Source organism: Orcinus orca, chromosome 4 (genome assembly GCF_937001465.1).
Source record: "Orcinus orca chromosome 4, mOrcOrc1.1, whole genome shotgun sequence".
Classification (NCBI taxonomy): domain Eukaryota; kingdom Metazoa; phylum Chordata; class Mammalia; order Artiodactyla; family Delphinidae; genus Orcinus; species Orcinus orca.
In genome coordinates this window covers 9842363-9861425 of record NC_064562.1, presented here as the reverse complement: position 1 = coordinate 9861425, position 19063 = coordinate 9842363, and the positions used below count along the sequence as shown (strand labels likewise).

The 19063-nt window shown below is 42.7% G+C and overlaps 1 protein-coding gene across 13 annotated transcripts in view; it reads right to left on the bottom strand.

Annotated features, from left to right (window-relative positions):
• HERC3 (HECT and RLD domain containing E3 ubiquitin protein ligase 3) overlaps nucleotides 1-19063 on the bottom strand; it is a 140221-nt gene that overhangs the window by 41186 nt on the left and 79972 nt on the right. For 11 of the 13 annotated variants that reach the window (XR_004475272.2, XM_033400341.2, XM_033400343.2 and 8 more), the window contains 7 exons: nucleotides 14880-14903; nucleotides 14699-14788; nucleotides 13341-13511; nucleotides 11341-11484; nucleotides 10030-10196; nucleotides 6581-6647; nucleotides 4793-4875 (listed from right to left, as the gene is read on the bottom strand). Coding sequence is in view for 12 of the 13 variants with exons in the window: in XM_033400341.2 (XP_033256232.1) it covers nucleotides 4793-4875; nucleotides 6581-6647; nucleotides 10030-10196; nucleotides 11341-11484; nucleotides 13341-13511; nucleotides 14699-14788; nucleotides 14880-14903 (746 nt within the window). In the remaining variant the exon portion in view is untranslated. Of the gene's footprint in view, nucleotides 1-4792; nucleotides 4876-6580; nucleotides 6648-10029; nucleotides 11485-13340; nucleotides 13512-14698; nucleotides 14789-14879; nucleotides 14904-19063 lie in introns of those variants that run through there. The other 2 variants (XM_033400345.2, XM_033400349.2) reach the window with 2 other exon arrangements.

Here is a 19063-nt window from a genome sequence, read left to right as displayed (position 1 = left end):
CTGAGGTCAATTAGGGACAAATAACTGCATAGACAGAGAAAAGGAACCCACATGGCTGTAAACAAAAGCACGCTCTCCACACTGATTCTGAGGACCCCGCATGGGATCAGCAATGTCCAGGAGTGCATATGTGTCAGTGTATGGTCAGGACATTCAAGATGGCTGTTCTCTTGCTCGCTGTACATCCCCTGCTCTACCTGTGCCTGCTTCACCTAGACCTACTCACATGACTGACCTTCCTACATACTTGCCCCAGGCCCTAACTAAATGACCGTTCTAATTTGAGATGAGAACATCTCCGCGAAGATAGATAGCTTATCAAAGGAGTGTTGAGGGGCATGCCCGTCTACTGGTTTCCCTGATAACTGAGAGCCAACCTGACGTTCATTCCCCCTATAACTGGTAACCTCCTCCATCCCCCCGGTAACAAAGACTGCCACCACATCCTGCCTGACCTCGGATGCACACAGTGGTGTGTCGCTCCAAAACCTTGCTTCAGACATGTAAGATCTCCCATCCAGTAAACCACTGATGTCTCTGTTGCTGACTCCAGGCTCTTTCTTCGGTCTTAAGGCTGGGCAAGTACAGAGCTTGTAGGACTGTGGGGTGCAGCCCAAGAGTCAGCAACAAATATAAATAATGGAGAAGGAAAAAAAGAAGACGAAGAAAGAAAGTGTGCCACGGACCCACATCTATCATGCAACTCCTTTGCTCACAAACTTTACAGAGCACCTTTCCCTTTTTATTATATCCTCATCTCTACTTTCTAGTATCCAAATCTTAGGAGTCCTCCCAACAGCTCTAATCCCATATCCATCCTCCCAGATGCATCTGTCCACGTGGATTTCTCTGATCCCCTTCCGATCCAATTAATCAATTTTGTCTTCATACTTCATTTACGGTTACATATGAGAACAGCTTATCACCCTAAACAAACTGTGGTCTCCTTCAGTGTTCCTGCACAAACTATCTCTCAACTATTACGTGAATTCAGTCGCTGATTCAAAGAAACACCTACTGAATAAGGAGAGACAGTGAGAGAGAGAGAGAAGCAGAGAGACAGAAAGAGAAAAACTCAGACCCGGAAAGAGAGAGAGCAAAAAAGGCAGAGACAAAAAGTACTCCAAGAGCAATAATTTTATAAAGATATGAAAAAGAAAAGTCCCAACAACTGCCTCTTCTGAAGACTACATCACAAATCACCTATGCCCACACGACATCGCTCTTGGCCCCACCCGGTGTATCTAACACACAGCGCATTAGGATGACTCACCAGAATGTGAAGAAATTCTGAATATGCCCCTCCTCAGGCTGCTTGCCCAGCCCACCGTTAGCTCCTAACAAATGATGCACACACTGTCGTGTCTGAAATCTGCTGCAAAAGCTCAGACGTCCTTTGAAAGACTAAAGGCTGTAGATGTATCTATGTACACACATACATACATATGTAATAAAGCAATCATCAAAACCAGGAGGGAAGAGAAATCACCTGGACCCACAAAGCCACTTTATGATCTGCCATAAATTCCCCAATGCTAAAAACAGTATCAAGGACTTCCCTGGTGGCGCAGTGGCTGAGACTCCGCGCTCCCAAGGCAGGGAGCCCGGGTTCGATCCCTGGTCAGGGAACTAGATCCCACATGCGGCAACTAAGAGTTCACATGCCGCAACTAAAGATCCCACATGCTGCCGCGAAGATCCCACGTGCCGCAACGAGGACCCATCGCAGCCAAATAAATAAATAAATATTAAAAAATGAAAACTAAATAAAATAAAAACATTATCAGACTCTACGGAATAATGAGACTGTTCTTATTAAACAAATCATTTGCTGTTAACAAAAATACCAACATTATGTAGATAAAGAAAGGACAGTGTTTTCAGCTCCAAAAGATTCTTATTAAGTTAGAGGTTCGATTGAAACACCTACTTGAGACAAGACTAGCCTCTATATTAGATTCCCAGAGTCAAGATAATTTCATCATCTGAAGCCATTCTGTTGGGTACTTAGCAACTTCTGGATTATTTTACTTAATTCTGGTATTAGAGCTCACACTTGCCCCAAAGCTGAGGCTTCCTGGAGAGTCTGGAAGGTTTACATGACAAAAAAGATTACTGAATGTTACATTAGACCACTTGGGCTTCTAGCTATCTTTAAAAGCATAAAAGGATGGAAGAAGAGGCCTGTCAGTTTTTCTATCATTCCTGTTTTCCAAAGGGAAAACTTATGGGAGGAAGCCAATATACATCACTTGGACAGAGTGAATTTCATAGGATCTCTGTTCGCATCTTTGCAACTATTTACAGTAAGAAGCCAACTAGCACCCAGAGTGACTTAGCTTTAATTTCCCAACATGCTTGAAACAGCACACAACTTCTCTTCATCTGTAACTTCTTCCACAGCTTCAACGAACCCTTGCCTCCAGAAGGCTTCCCTCGCTCACAACCCTCCCAAGTGGAGACTGCCACTCCCTCGTCTTTCCTCACCCCTACTGCTTCTTTAAAACAAGAAGTTGTGTCTCTAGCTAATGTGCTAATGGTCCCTAAATCCTCATCTCAAGAGTCTACTTTCTATTCGAATACACACAACTCACCTAAGAACATACATTTTCCCTGTCCTCGTTTTTATTTATTTCACCACTTTTTTCCTTGTGTAGGCAACCTCAAGTTCACTGGTCATTAAGACTGGCATAAGTAAACAAATAAACTACTGATATAAGACTTCTCTTCTAATACAACAAACTAGTGAATATAACAAAAAAGAAGCGGACTCACAGACATAGAGAACAAACTATGGTTACTTGTCGGGGGGAGGGGCAACAGAGAGGGTGGGAAGTGGGAGGTACAAACTACCTGGTGTAAGAGAGGTTCAAGGGTGTACTGTACAATATGGGAATACAGCCAATATTTTGTAATAATTGTAAATGGAAAGTAACCTTTAAAGACTGTATTAAAATTTTAAATGCAAAAAAGAAAAACATCCTACTTAAAAAAAACAACTATGAATTGATTTTAAAAAAAGACCTCTCTTGATGATAGACATAAATTTTCAGCTCTAAACAAAATCACCTAGGTATCACACAGACATGTCAAAATCAACACATACAAAATAGAACTCTTTCCCCTCCACCCTGTGCTACAGATTTTGTTTCCTGTTGGTCAGCTCTCCAAATGAGAAGCCTCAGAGTTGATATCAATACGTGCCTCTCGGGACTTCCCCTGGTGGCGCAGTGGTTAAGAATCTGCCTGCCAATGCAGGGGACAAGGGTGTTCGAGCCCTGGTCCGGGAAGATCCCACATGCCGTGGAGCGACTAAGCACGTGCGCCACAACTACTGAGCCTGCGCTCTAGAGCCCACGAGCCACAACTACTGAGCCCACAAGCCACAACTACTGAGCCCGCGTGCCTAGAGCCCATGCTCCGCAACAAGAAGCCACTGCAGTGAGAAGCCCGCGCTCTGTGACAAAGAGTAGCCCCCGCTCGTCGCAACTAGAGAAAGCCCATGCGCAACAAAGACCCAACGCAGCCATAAACAAATAAATAAATTGATTAAAAAAAATAATACATGACTCTCTAGTACCATCTGTATATAATGCGACACTAGCTCCCGCTGATTACATAAACACGTAGCCAGCTCCGTATCCCTGCTAGCTTCACTTTGGCCCTTACCACCCTGCCCTTGAGCTACCTCAACAGCCTCGTAATGGGCCTCTCCACACGTGGCTGACTTCCATATGGCCACCAGTCATCACTCAAAAAGAGATCAACCATGTCCCACTGCAAACCCATTCCAGGTCTTGACAAGCTCCACCCCAATACCACTGCGCCCACCCTCCATCCGCACCCTAAGCCCTGCCCCACAAATACGCCTCATTCTCTGGCATGTGTTAAATTGGAGAGTCTGACTCATATTATTCCCTGTGTCTGAAATGTTTTCCCTCTTCAGTGTCTGGTCAGCCTCTCCTCCTAGTTCCTTGGCGCTTGGCCTATCACTTTCCTATCACATTCACCATAATCTACTGCAATCATTCATTACACTGCCCCTTCCCAGCTAGTCTTGAGGATAAAAGTTACTTAATTCCTATACTCAGCAACACGCCTGGCGTACAGCAGACACTCAGTGCTTGTAAACTGAATTGATTAATATGCAGATGGCCAACAACCTCACTCATAATTTAATTCAAAAGCAAACAAAATTGAATTTTTTCCTCCTCCAAAGGGATAACACAGAGAAAACCATCCTGAAAAATCAGATATACTTGGATTAATTTTCATGAGGCAGAAAGAATTTAATTTAAAACCTGTATTACAAATTCTTCAGCAACAGAACCACAATAATCGTAAGCGTCTGTACGGCATTCGCTCATTCAACACAGTTTTGGGAGCATTTTTATGCCACTCACTCTGCTGGATACTGGAAACTTTGTGCTAAATGCTGGGAGTTCATTCATTCCAAAATGTTCTCCTATAAATTATCTCACTTTAGTCTCACAACCATTCCATGAAGGAGGCAAGACAGTCATTATAACCCCCATTTGACAGATGAGAAACTGAGATCAGAGAGTTTACGTGATTTGCTCAGGGTCAAAGCCAGTAAGACAGAGATGTAGAACTACAACAGTTATCTCCTGAACCCAGGTCTGCTGCTTCCTCTACTATTAAACCCCTAAAGTTGCCTTAGCACCCTTACTCCCTCTGAAGAAGGGATGAAAATTTAACTTCAGTCTTGGTCTTAAAAGGAAAAGTGCAGAGAAATGAAGTAACGTGTGCACGGTCCAGGGTCAGGACTAACCTGTTCTCCTTGCACACAGCCACTCTGTCTCCCCCAGGTATCAGCTTCTTCTGTTCAATCACGCCATAGCTTTCTCGACAAATCTATATTTAAGGGGGGAAGAAAGAAACATTTCAATTTTGTAGACCACTTATCTTTCTAGACCCCAAATGACTGAGAGAAGCTTTAGGAACAAATGTAGCTTAATGACTACTTATTACCACAGAACATTCTCAGGAGGAGAAAGGGAACCTGAGTCAGAGAACACTGGCACCTTAAAAGATATCTTTTTATTTTCCTTCATTACTGTTTTTTTCAAACATCTTTATTGGAGTATAATTGCTTTACAATGTTGTGTTAGTTTCTGCTGTATAACAAAGTGAATCAGCTATACATATACCTATATCCCCATATCCCCTCCCTCTTGCGTCTCCCTCCCACCCTCCCTATCCTACCCCTCTAGCTGGTCACAAAGCACCGAGCTGATCTCCCTGTGCTATGCAGCTGCTTCCCACTAGCTAGCTATTTTACGTTTGGTAGAGTATATATGCCAAGACATGGAGTTGCCAATAAATGCAATCAAAGAGAAAATGATATGAACTCTAGAAATTATATGTATAGGAGTAAAGAGGAATAATGCTTCAGTAATTTTCTTAATTGTATAGATTAATCATTCATTCATTTATTCAACACATTTACTGAACTCCTGTAACATTCAAGACACTCTGACTACCATATGACCCACCAATTCTACTCCTGAGTATATATCTGAAAAAACCAAAAACAGTAATTCGAAAAAATACATGCACCCCAATATTTACAGCAACATTATTTACAATAGCCAAGATATGGAAGCAACCTAAGTGTCCATCAGCAGATGAATGGGTAAATAAGATGTGACACATGTACACAATGGAATACTACTCAGCCATAAAAAAGAAGGAAATTGTGCCATTTGTAGCAACATGGATGAACTTGGAGGGTTTTATGCTAAATGAAATAAGTCAGACTGAGAAAGACAGATACTGTACGATGTCACTTGTACATAGAATCTAAAAAACACAACAAACTAGTAAATATAACGAAAGAGAAGCAGACTCACAGATTTAGAGAACAAACTAGTGGTTACCAGTGGGGAGAGGGAAGGGGGTAGGGACAGTATAGCGGTAGGGGACTAAGGTGTACAAACTATTAGGTATAAAATAAGCTACAAAGACATACTGTACAACATGAGGAAAATAGCCAATATTTTATAATAACTATAAATGGAGTATAACCTTTAAAAATTGTGAATCACTATACTGTACACCTGTAACTGATATAACATTGTACAGCAACTATAATTTGATTTTTAAAAAGACACTAAAGGGACTTCCCTGGTGGCGCAGTGGCTAAGAATCCGCCTGCCAATGCAAGGAACACAGGTTCAAGCCCTGGTCCGGGAAGATCCCACATGCTGCGGAGCAGCTAAGCCCGTGTGCCACAACTACTTGAGCCCATGTGCCTAAAGCCCGTGCTCCGCAACAAGAGAAGCCACCGCAATGAGAAGCCTGCACACCGCAACGAAGAGTGGCCCCCGCTCGCCACAGCTAGAGAAAGCCCGCACACAGCAACGAAGACCCAATGCAGCCAATAAACAAATAAAATTTAAAAAATAAAAATAAAAAAAGACACTATGACTACAATAATTTGGTTCAGAGAAGTCTCTGAATTTGTTCTTTGATTTGGAGAAAAATTAATGTTAATTGTGACTTGTAAGCATGATGAAAGAGACAGCTACAATCATGAGTAAACTGTGGAAATCCTTACCGTGAAGTTGAGGCAGAAAGTCTCCTCAATATCTTCCCCAGGGTAATCTAAAAGTTCTTGAAGACTCCTGATCACAGATTGACAGAGAAAGGAAATGAGGCAAATCAGACATGGCAATAGTGTTTCTATCTCAGTCACATGCTCACCAGACTGTCTGCAAGGAAACGCTATAAAAGAAGATTCTAGAATGAACATAAATCCAGACTGACAGAAAATCATGTTAACTGCATCTTGAAAAGAAATACGGCAGTTGACTTGTAAGACACTCATTAATCATTCTCTGTTCCTACTGACAAATCTTACTGAATTTATGGAGAAATTCTGATGGAATCATATCTGACACATGTGTTAACTCTGGTATTCCTCAGAAGTAGATACATGAGGAGATGGTCTTGCAGCGGTCCTACAGACTTGCTTTACCCATAGGCATTAGTAGAAAAATCCTCTTACTATAAAAAAAAAAAAAAAAAGCTACTAAGTCACTGTATCCACTTAGGAATCTTAATGGCTTACTTGTTAATGCAAGGGGCTCTGTATGGTAAAGGACCGCCATATTAAAGAACACCGGAACGTGTTTCTGCCAACAATGATCATATCGTATACTCTCACGAGAATACGTTCTTATTACTAGACCTCATTCACACTTTCTTCTTTAGTGATCGCAGAGTCTGGCAGTTCCAGAAAGAAAAGATTGCCCAGAAAGAAAATTCTTAGCGTGGAATTTAAATCTGTTTCCAGTTAACCAGCCAAGAAGATTACTTGAAATGTATCACTCTCAGCCAGGTTGGCAAAGAAAATAGCACACATTTCTGTCATAGTTACCAAAAAAAGCAACACTGCCTGGGTCTCCTCTGTCATTTTTTTATATTCCTTCTAAATTTTCTTTTCCTCTCTCTGTGCACCCTCTCCCCACATCCTTTATGATTTCTCTGTATTGGTGTCCTGTACTGGTGGTGTGACAGTCTCATTTCCAGAGGGCGCCTTAGAGACCACCCTTCCTCTATCGCCATCTTAAAATCAGTCTTCTTTCTCCATAAAAAAGGGATGTTCCAGGCTTCCCTGGTGGTGCAGTGGTTGAGGGTCTGCCTGCCGATGCAGGAGACACAGGTTCGTGCCCCAGTCTGGGAGGATCCCACATGCTGTGGAGTGGCGGGGTCCATGGGCCATGGCCGCTGAGCCTGCGCGTCCGGAGCCTGTGCTCCGCAATGGGAGAGGCCACAGCAGTGAGAGGCCCGCGTACCACAAAAAAAAAAAAAAAAAAGGGATGTTCCTTCCTGTTGAAGTCAAAAGAACTGTACTGTTTAGAGAAAGTCACAGATATGGTGTCTTTTTATATACTTCGCCTTATGCGAAGAGAAACTCAATAAAATCAATTCAGAGGAACTCAGAATAAAAGGAGTTTTTAAGAGCCAGAAAGAATAATAACATAAAAACATGGCTCCACTACGCTGGAAAACCGTCTGGAGGTTCCTCAAAAGGCTAAACACAGTTACCATTTGCCCTAGCAATTCCACTCCCAGGTACATACCCAAGAAAAATGAAAACTTACATCAACACAAAAAGTCTGTAAGAATATCCACAGCAGCACTATTAGTAACAGCCAGAAGGCAGGAGAAAGCCAGACGTCCATCAGCTGATGAATGGATGAACAAAATGTGGCATATATCCACATAACGAAATATGAGTTGGCAGTAAAAAGAAATAAAATACTGATACAAGCTGCAACCTAGATGAACCTTGAAAACGCGCTGTGTGAAAGAAACCAGTCACAAAAAAACACATGTGGAACGATTCTGTTTGTGGGACACATCCAGAAGAGGCCATCAATAGGGACAGAGAGCAGCTCAGTGGTTGCCCAGGGCTTGGGGGATGAGGAAGTTGGGGATGTCGACCGAGGAGGCCCAGGTTTCTTTCTCAGGTGATGAAAAGATTCTAAAATTGATTGTAATAAAGGCTGTACAACTCTGAATATACTAAAAGTCACTGAATTATATACTTCAGCTGGGTGAATTGTGTGGTATGCAAATTATATCTCAAACTACTTTCTTAAAAAGGCTCTGTGGGCTTCCCTGGTGGCGCAGTGGTTGAGAGTCCGCCTGCCGATGCAGGGGACGCGGGTTCGTGCCCCGGTCCGAGAAGATCCCACGTGTCGCAGAGCGGCTGGGCCCGTGAGCCATGGCCGCTGGGCCTGCGCGTCCGGAGCCTGTGCTCCGCAACGGGAGAGGCCACAGCGGTGAGAGGCCCGCGTACCGCAAAAAAAAAAAAAAAAAAAAAGGCTCTGTGACATAACAGAAAATGCATATATTGGTCTCTGTGCCCAGTTCCTGGCACAGGGCTCCCAAAACCCTAAGTGATGAGAGGGTTAGGAGCATCTTTTGTTCTAATGGGGTGATTCTGGGTGGGCTCCTGGGCGGGGGCTGGTCACCCGAAGGACCCAGCCGTGATCTTCAGCTCCACGCCCCCCATTCTCCAGAGAGGGGAGAGGGGCTGGAAATGAAGGTCATAATTGATCACCCCGTAAGGAAGCCTCCTTAAAATCCCAACAGTAGGGGGTTCAGGGAGCTTCCAGGTTGGTGAACACATCCACACACGGGGAGGGTAGTGCACCCCAACTCCATGGGGTCAGAAGCTCCTGCTACACTCAGGACCCCTCCAGGCCTCACCCTCTGTATCTCTTCAACTGGCCGTTCATCTGTATCCTTTATCGTAAACCCTGAATAAACTGGTAAACCTAAGTGTTTCCCTGAATTCTCCGGGCCGCTCTAGGAAATTAATCGCACCCGAGGAGGGGTCACGAGAACCTCTGATTTGTAACCAGATCAGACAGCAGTTGTGGGTAACCTGGGGACCTACTGCTTGCGAGTGGCACCCGAAGTGGGTGAGAGCAGTCTGGAGGGACCGAGCACTGAGCTTGTGGGATCCAGTGCCACCTCTAGGTAGACGGTGTCAGAACTGAGGTGAATCGTAGGACACCAGCTGGCGTCGTGGAGAATCACTTGGCGGTAGGGGGAAACCGCCACACGTTTGGTGACCAGAAGTGCTGTGAGTGTGGCTGCGGTGTGACAGTCAAGGTGACACAGAAGAGAGAAACACAGAAGGACAGGGAGACCTGTAGGTTTTTGCAAAATACAGACTCCCTTTTCAATACTTTCTCCCCTGTACTTATGGACCATGACAAAGCTCGAAGTCCTAATTTTTTGTTCAGGATAAGAAAAGCAGACAGCTGGATTCCTGCGCAGCTACGACTTCCCTTTTCCCCTTTCTCCTTCTGCCCCTAGAGTGACACAGGCACTGCTTCAAGCCAGGAGCTGTGGAGCCACATCTTAAGACAAAGCATACACAGCACAGTCTAATGATAAACTCTTAACTTGTACACGTGGTGTTGTCAACCTTTGGTCCCAGCGCCAGAGCAGTTCTCCACACCAGGCTCCCGTCTTCCAGCTCCGTACCTTCCTTCCGTGGGTGACAGCTCCTTCAAGTCTTCCAGGCCAGGCTTCACGTTCAGTAGCTTCTTATAGAGAGCCAGCGGGAAGTGCAGGTCCACCACGGTGGAGTTGTAGATGGCGAGTCCACAGGTTATGCCAATCAAGTGAAACCAGTTGTGCTCTACAAAACACTTTCACCACATGCGCAAATGTGTTAAAAAGAAAAGCAGGGACTTCCCCGGTGGGCCAGTGGTTAAGAATCCGCCTTGCAATGCAGGGGACGTGGGTTTGATCCGTGGTAGGGGAACGAAGATCCCACATGCCACAGGGCAACTAAGCCCGCGTGCCGCGACTACAGAGCCCACGTGCTCTGGAGCCCGCACGCCGCAACTAAGACCCGACACAGCCAAAAGTAAATAAATAAACATTTAAAAAAAAGAAAAGAAAAGAAAAGCAGTGTTTGTAGCCCTCAAAACAACCTGCCATTTACCTTAAAATATTTTCAGTACGAAAGAATGAAGATCTCGTTAATATTTAGTTACCTTCTGAAGCAGACAAGTACCCCTAACAAAAGTTCAGCTGTCGCCCAAAGATGCAATGCTGTAAGTTAAGCATTTACAGCTCATCCGTGATACAGAGCACAGCTTACCCTCATTTAGAGCAATGCTGTCCAACAGAACTTTCTGCAAGGATGCAAACATTCTATTCTGTGCTGTCCCAGATGGCAGCCACTAACTACGTGTGTCTACTGAGGACTTGAACGGTGGTTAGTACAACTGAGGGAATGACTTTAGTATTACTTAATTTCAAAATAAAATTTAAACTTAAATAGCCACAGGAAGCTAATGGCTGCCTTTCAAGACAGTGCAGATCTCGGGAGAAAACTCTGGTAGAAAAAGAGCTTAACTATAGTCTGCTTGAAATGAGAATGCCTTTTAAAACTTAGCTCTCCAACTGAATTTTCAAAAAGTGTGAGTATGTGTATATCTGTACGAGTATTCATACACGTACTATCACTGTTATTAAAATAAGATATATTAGACAACTACTTTTTATATGTCATAAAACCAATTTCTTTATCATCCCCTACTCTTTCTACCCTCTGAGGATTACAAAACTTGGAGCTGACCTACTAGAAATGGAAATGCGGCTAATGGGTGACAAAACACACTATGACGTCTTAGCAACGGGTGAAACATGAAGATGGGAAACATGATGATAATCATGTTAAATGATTACCTCTGTTATTCTCCCCTCTGTAAACACCAGAAGGCTAGGGATTGGGCTGACAGTTTAATTCAATTCATCTGTTGAAAGGTGGCGTCACTAACTTACCGTATCTGAAAACCACAAGAGATTTGAATCCTGATAGTAGGTAAACATTCCATAGATGGGATTCAACAATTCTTTTAATAGTAAAAGAAAGAACTCCTTTGTGACACCACCAGCATCCACTGCTTCTTCACCATCAAAAATGACCTTGAAATAATGAAAGTAGAATTAGCATTTCAGGGAAATCACTAGCATTTTATGTTTGTTTTTTTGTGTGTTTTTTTTTTTTTTAGCAAATTATTTCCAAAGTCAAGACAAAGAAAGGAAGATGTAACAGAGGATACACTGACGCAATGAAAACTGCAAAGTGTATCTGCTGATTATTAACAAGTCACTTAGAAGCACACAAAACTTTCCCAGGCACTTCATGGGATGCAGAGAAAGTCAGAAGTTTACCATATGTCCACAGGGAGTTTACCATATGTCCACAGGGAGTTTACCATATGTCCACAGGAAGTTTACCATATGTCCACAGGAAGTATACCATTGGGGCAGGGAGGCAAACATAAAAGAACCAATTCGAGAATACATTTTATTTTCAAAGAGTCAGATACACTGAGAGGTAAATGTTCTGGCACGTAGAGAAGAGCAGTGACTAACTTGAATAAAGGAAGAAATCTCTCTCAGCGGAGTTCTTGAACTAACTGATGCATATGAAAGGGAGGAGAGCATTCCGAGCAGACACAGACCTGGGCTCTGTGAGGGCCTATAGAGAGACCCATCGCAACAACAGCGACAGCAAACCAGAGGACGAGATTTACTGAGAGTCTTCTACATGCCAGCCAGCACTTAAACTCTATTAACCTAATCCTCAGAACAGTCTTACGCACTGGAATTACTACTACCATCCCCATTTGACTGGTAAGGGCTCAGGTACAGCACTAAGAACAGCATTTAAGAAAGCTTATCCTGGGAACTTCCCCGGTGGTCCAGTGGTTAAGACTCCACGCTTCCAACGCCGGGGCCACGGGTTTGATCAGAGGACAGGGAACTAAGATCCCGCGTGCTGCATGGTACAGCCAAAAAGAAAAAAAAAAGCAAGCTTATCCCCGTGCCTGTGGTCAAGGTTGCCTAGAGCAGGAGAGTAAAGGTCTCCGATTATACGGATGCCAGCAGAAGACTTCAACATGCTACCAAGCAAGAACTGTACCACCTGAACTACTGATGGAAAACAAGGGGCAAAGAAAGTACCCTCTCTTTGCAATATCAGAAACCTAACCCAGAAGTTCTAGGGAGAACTCCCAGGCAGACTGATGGGACTGATACTACGTACTGGAAATTTTTAAAAGGGTGACAGTATCATGGAGACCATCAGTTTCTTGCCTATTACATTTCAGAAGCTGGAGTTTACAACAGGATTGGAAATAGAGTTAGGAAAGTCTTCTGAAGGGAAAGGGAAATCACTTAAAACTTCACTAATTCACTAAATATTTACCGACCAGCTACTGCGTACCAAGCATTGTGCTAAGCCCCGGGAATACACTAAGCGGTGACACAAACATGCCTAATCTATGAGGAAAGACAATTTCTTAATTTAATCATTTCCAAGTACTGAGAGGGCCTATCCTAACAGGCCACCAGCTGCCCAGACAATTTCACTACCTTTCCGTTCTCTTTTTTTTTTTTTTTTTTACCTTCTTTCTCTCTTAAATCTTTGACATCCAAAGCTTCCTAGATGCTGGCTTGGTGGTTTACCTAGTTGAAGCTTTAGCAGTGCTGCTGTTTGCTTGGTTTTGGTAGAGCTGGAGCAGGTAAACCGAAGAGAGCAGACAAAAAAGGCCCTACATTCCCCTCACGTAATCCACTGGCATTTTTATCTGATGTCACGTTGAGATGTTCTCTTTGGTGACTGGACAGAAGGAAGTGAGTAAATTCTTGTAACATGAATGAAAGAAAGAATGAACGGCTGTACTCCACGATTTTAATAAGATCTCTGCTGCTTCATCAACACTGAGTAAAGAAAACCCAGGAAGGGATTTAGAGGTATATACGGAAGGACTCACTCTGAGAGGCTTTTTCAGATCAATATCAGAATGAATGCTCAGCTCTCTCAGGGCATCTCCAACAAGGCTGCTCCTGCGAACATGAAGGACCAGGAAGGGGCTTCTGGCCAGCAGAGGCTCCAAGGTGAGAAGCATGAAGACGTTCTGCAGGTTGGCCCCGTTGACCGCCACCTGGAACAGCACATCCAAGAGCACAGTTACCACTCAGAGCGCACCTGTGAGTGGGGACAGCAGCCAGCCCTGCCTTTGAACCGGGGGTAGGTCGGGGCCAGGCTGACTGCAGCTCCATTTTGGTCTTTATTTTCCTCCTAACTTTTCCAGTAGATTTTCTCAGTTACTCATGTTTACAAAACACACAAATCTTTCTAATCTGAACCCAAAGAGATTAACTGAAACACTTTATGTAAACCATATGACCCATAACTCATTCCAGGAAAATAATTTAGACTAAGCTGATGAAGACTGAAATACTGTCTTCGTAGAAGAAAGTGATGACGGACAGTGGGTAGAAACTATGAGTTTCAAAGTGGCAGGAAAAGAAGCCTAACAGCCCCTTGCTAAAAATGGTGTTTATTCTTTGAAAAATGTCCATTTTCTCTGGAAAACCTTTAAATTGTCAATATCATGGATATATCACTGTGAAAACATATATATATAGAGAGAGAGATATACAGATAAGAGCTAGAGAGAGACAGACAGATGGGGAAAGGGGGAGGGAGATGAATGAAGTTATATATCCACCAACAATGGGAACTGGTAGATTTGGATTGCTAATTCACAGATGTCTTTGTAGGCCTGTCAAAACCAATTATATTTTACCATAAAAATGGGTGTCTAAAATAAATGAAACAAATCTCTATAACTTGAGTTTTCGCTCAATAAAGAACTGCCAAGCTCCATTTAATTATCTAAATTAAACAATGCAAACAATGGCCCAAGGACTGAATCCAGCCTGCTGCTGGCTTTTGTACAGCTCTTGAGCTAACAGTAGTTTTTACCTTTTTAAATAGTTTTTAAAAAATCAGAAGAAAAATATTTCATTACATGTGAAAATTATATAAAATTCAAATTTCATGCTACGACAGAGCTGAATAACTGAGACAACTGTATGGCCCACAAAGACACGTATTTCCTATGGGGCCCTTTATGAAGACACCTGCCACCCCCGTTTACGTAGATGTGCATTCACGTATATGTGTTATAGTCAATATAAAATTGCTGAAAATTTTTCTAACAGTTCTAAAAGTTACAATGGAACTTCATCCAAACCAACTTTCTCCTATTAGGAAAAATTACAACTGAATGTATAAGATGAAAGAAACCCATAAGAAGGGAAAGTAAGGTTTAAAATACGTGACCTGCATCTGCAGTTCAGCATCGGTCTGTAACATTTTGGTCTTGGCTTGGGCATCAAAGATGAAAGGGTAGGAACACAGTGTTACAGCATCCTAGAATAAAACATATTATTAACAATATTATAGTATCCCACAGAGAATACTGCTGGAAAAATACATAAATAAATTTTACAGAGTCATTTACCTGCATTATAGATGGTCTAGCCTTCTGTGTAAAGAAAAATAAAAAGTCTCTTAGCTGGATTACAAAACTTGAACTTCCTACCTCCCACAAATAACAAAACAACTAACAAAACAGATAACGTATCTGACCATTTGGCCATGGAACTAACACCATTTGAACAGCTGACTGGAGTTCTGATGGATCAGACTAGTTTTTTTTGATGAATACAGGCTGAGAACAACACTAAAAACAATTTAAAAAAAATTTTAAAGGACCTTTACAAACCATTTCACTAACCCCATAATTCACAGTATTAATAGAACTCTCATTTATAAGAAATCTAATTCCCAAACAGGAGCTTTACAAATATGACTTCAGAGGTTAATTTTGTTGGGTAAAGTGGATAATGCAAATTTCATTTGTCAACATGTTAAGTCTCCCTTTTACACACACACACACACACACACACACACACACACAGAGTTCCTCTTGGGAGAAACCAAATATTTAGAAAGCTGTCCCTGGAGGGCTTCCCTGGTGGCGCAGTGGTTAAGAATCCACCTGCCAATGCAGAGGACACGGGTTCGAGCCCTGGTCCGGGAAGATCCCACATGCCGTGGAGCAACTAAGCCCGTGCGCCACAACAACCGAGCCTGCGCTCTAGAGCCCGCGAGCCACAACTGAGCCCGCGTGCTCCAACCAACCACTGAAGCCCGCGTGCCTGGAGCCCGTGCTCCGCAACAAGAGAAGCCACCGCAATGAGAAGCCCGTGCACCACAACGAAGAGTAGCCCCCGCTCGCCGCAACTAGAGAAAGCCCAGGCAGCAACGAAGACCCAACGCAGCCAAAAATAAATTAATTAAAAAAAAAAGATATTTAGAAAGCTGTCCCTGACTAGGCACTTAGACCAGTGCCTGGCCTGCAGAAGACACTCCATCAATATGTGAATAAATCTGAATAAACTTTTGAGGAGGGGAATAACAATACAGACATACCTCGTTTTATTGTGCCTCACTTTATTGTGTTTCACAGATACTGCTTTTTTAAACATTTTTTTACATTATTTATTTTTTATTGGAGTGTAATTGCTTTACAATGTTGTGTTAGTTTCTGCTGTACAGTGAAGTGAATCAGCTATATGTATACCTATATCCCCCCCTCCCTCTTGGACCTCCCTCCCACCCCATCCCACCCCTCTAGGTCATCAGAGCACCAACCTGAGCTCCCTGCTATACAGCAGGTTCCCACTAGCTATCTGTTTTACACATGGTAGTTAGTATATTTATGTCAAACCTAATCTCCCAATTCATCCCACCCTCCCCCCACTTCCCCACAAATTGAATTTTGTGGCAACCCTGAGTCTCTCAAAACTATGGGTGCCATTTTTCCAACAGCATTTGCTCACTTCATGTCTCTGTGTCACATTTTGGTAATTCTAACAATATTTCACAGTTTCTCATTCTTATTTGTTATGGTGACCTGTGATCACTGATCTTTGATGTTACCATTGCAAAAAGATTGCAGCTGGCTGAAGGCTAAAATGACAGCTAACATTTTTTAGCAATGAAGTATTTTTTAATTAAGGTTTGTACATTCATTGTTTTTTTTAAACATAATACTACTGCACACTTAATAGACTACAGTACAATATAAACATAACTTTTATAGGCACTGGGAAACCAAAAAATTTGTGTGACTTGCTTTATTGTGATATTCGCTTTATTGCAGTGGTCTGGAACCAAACCCACAATTTCTCCAAGGTATGCCTATAAATAAATACAACCACAAACCTATCTAAGAGGTATGTTAGTTTCATTTATCAAGAGAAAAAAGGAACTCTCTCCTGAAAGGTTTTGTTAAGTTAATGAATAATGTTTGCTACATAACCTAACAGAAAGAAACAAAAAAAATCAACGGTATAGATCATGTTGACCTGTAGCAGTATTTCTCAAACAGAAAACCATGGATTTATTCCCAGAGATCTGAAAGTGCACTATGAATTTTTTAAATTTTGTGGGGTTTTTTTTAATGATATCCTAAACAAAATAAAAACACATTCTGAATGACCTCTTTATAATGATGTGTTACCATATAATCTGCATTTATTTTAACGATTGCACTGGTGCCATGTTATACTGAATTGTCCAAGGGTAATAAGAAAGAAGAAAAGCAGTCTTCCTTTGTAAGTGATGCATTTGTGCCCAGGAAAAGGCCACTGCAGTCCTGGCTCCCTGCATGAATGAAGGTTTAATAGCCGCTGAAAGGACAAAAGAGAGCTGAGTCATCCCTGGGTGTATAGAACAAGCTGCAGAACTCAAGTCCCCAGGCCTGGCAGCCCGCAGTCCTGATCACAATGCAAGTGGGGTCTGGCTTCAGTAACGCATTTGCTCATCACGTTAAATCCATGAGGCTAATTTGTGTTTTACTGATTTGAGAGTTTTGTTAATATCTAATCTGTAAATGCGCTTTGGTTTTATAACATTTAAATGCTATATGAATAAGAAGTGTATATCTACCTCCTTTTGTATTTGTGTATATTTCAATGAAATCATTGAAAAGCAGTTTTAATTAAAATTCCCCTTGTTTATTCTTTAGAAACACGTTCCTTCAGGGATCTTGGAACACTTCCCTAGCCTGAGAAACACTAATCAGAGAAAGGGTTCCAGTCCAGGGAGACAAGGTACGGAAGCCTGCACACAGCACCCAGAGGGACTTGATTCATTCTCATGCCTACTTCTCTGATTACTTTGAATTTGGGGATTGAAAGCACTAAAATAAACACACACACACCATCAAACAGCACTAGGTACCTACAACGGGTACCAGTATCTCTTGGGATGAGCGTGTTGGGAAAGTGTGTTTAAACCTGGTGCCAATATTCAGAATTTTCTAACCTCCCTCTCAGAGGAGATTTTATTCTAAGCATTACTTGCCTATTCTCAAGGCAAAAGAAAGATCCTTACCATGTGTGTTGGTCTCTGAAGCGAGATAAAGTCTTGAACACTTCAAATTAAAAGTGACTGTGGGAGAAGTGAAAACAGTTACTATAAAAACAGCTGTTGGCTTTGCAGCATTGGCAGTATACAGTCGGCCCTCCCTATCCACGGTTCCACATCTGGAGATTCAACCAACCTCAGGTGGAAAATATGCAGGGGGGAAAAAAAAAAGACAATTCCAGAAGGTTCCAGAAATCAAAACTTGAATTTGCCACACACCGGCAACTATTTACATAGCATTTACACTGTATTATGTAGTATATCGAGAGATGATTTAAAGTCTATGGCAGGATGTGCTTAGGTTATATGCAAATAATATAACATTTTATATGAGGGACTTGAGCATGGTATGGGGATGGGGGCTCCTGGAACCAATCCGCTGTTGATACTGAGGGACAACTATATCTAGTATTTTTACTTTTTTATAAATTTATTTATTATTTATTTGTTATTTTTGGCTGCGTTGGGTCTTCGTTGCTGCGCACGGGCTCTCCCTAAGTTGCGGTGAGCAGGGGCTACACTTCGTTGCAGTGTGCAGGCTTCTCATTGCAGTGGCTTCTCTTGTTGTGGAGCACGGGCTCTAGGCACGCAGGCTTCAGTAGTTGCGGCTCGTGGGCTCAGTAGTTGCGGCACACAGACCCTAGAGCATGCAGGTGTCAGCAGTTGTGGCGCGTGGGCTCAGTAGTTGTGGCTCGCGGGCTCTAGAGCATAGGCTCAGTAGTTGTGGTGCACAGGCTTAGTTGCTCCGCAGCATGTGGGATCTTCCCAGACCAGGGCTCGAACCCATGTCCCCTGCATTGGCAGGCGGACTCTCAACCACTGCGCCACCAGGGAAGCCCAAGTCTATGAATTTTTGTATTTGAAATATAATAATTTCACTGATTTTTATTTTGCAGATGCTGAATATTTTAGAAATGGTATTAGTGCTGGCATTTCCATAGTAAGTGAACGAAATACTGAAACAGCAGTACTACGATTCTGCTTCCTGACTGCTCTCCCTAACCTAGAAGGATGTATATGAACTGGTAAGATATGTGATCCCCTCCTGAGAGGCTGTTTGTCCTGGGCCATCCATTCCCCAAAAGTGAGTCTCACAACCTATAACTGGCAAAGTACACACATGGATCACATTTCAAGTGTTGCTGCTTGAAATGGGGCTGCCCTGCAACCTTCGTTCATGTTTTTTAAGTATATGACAGAGAAGCAATG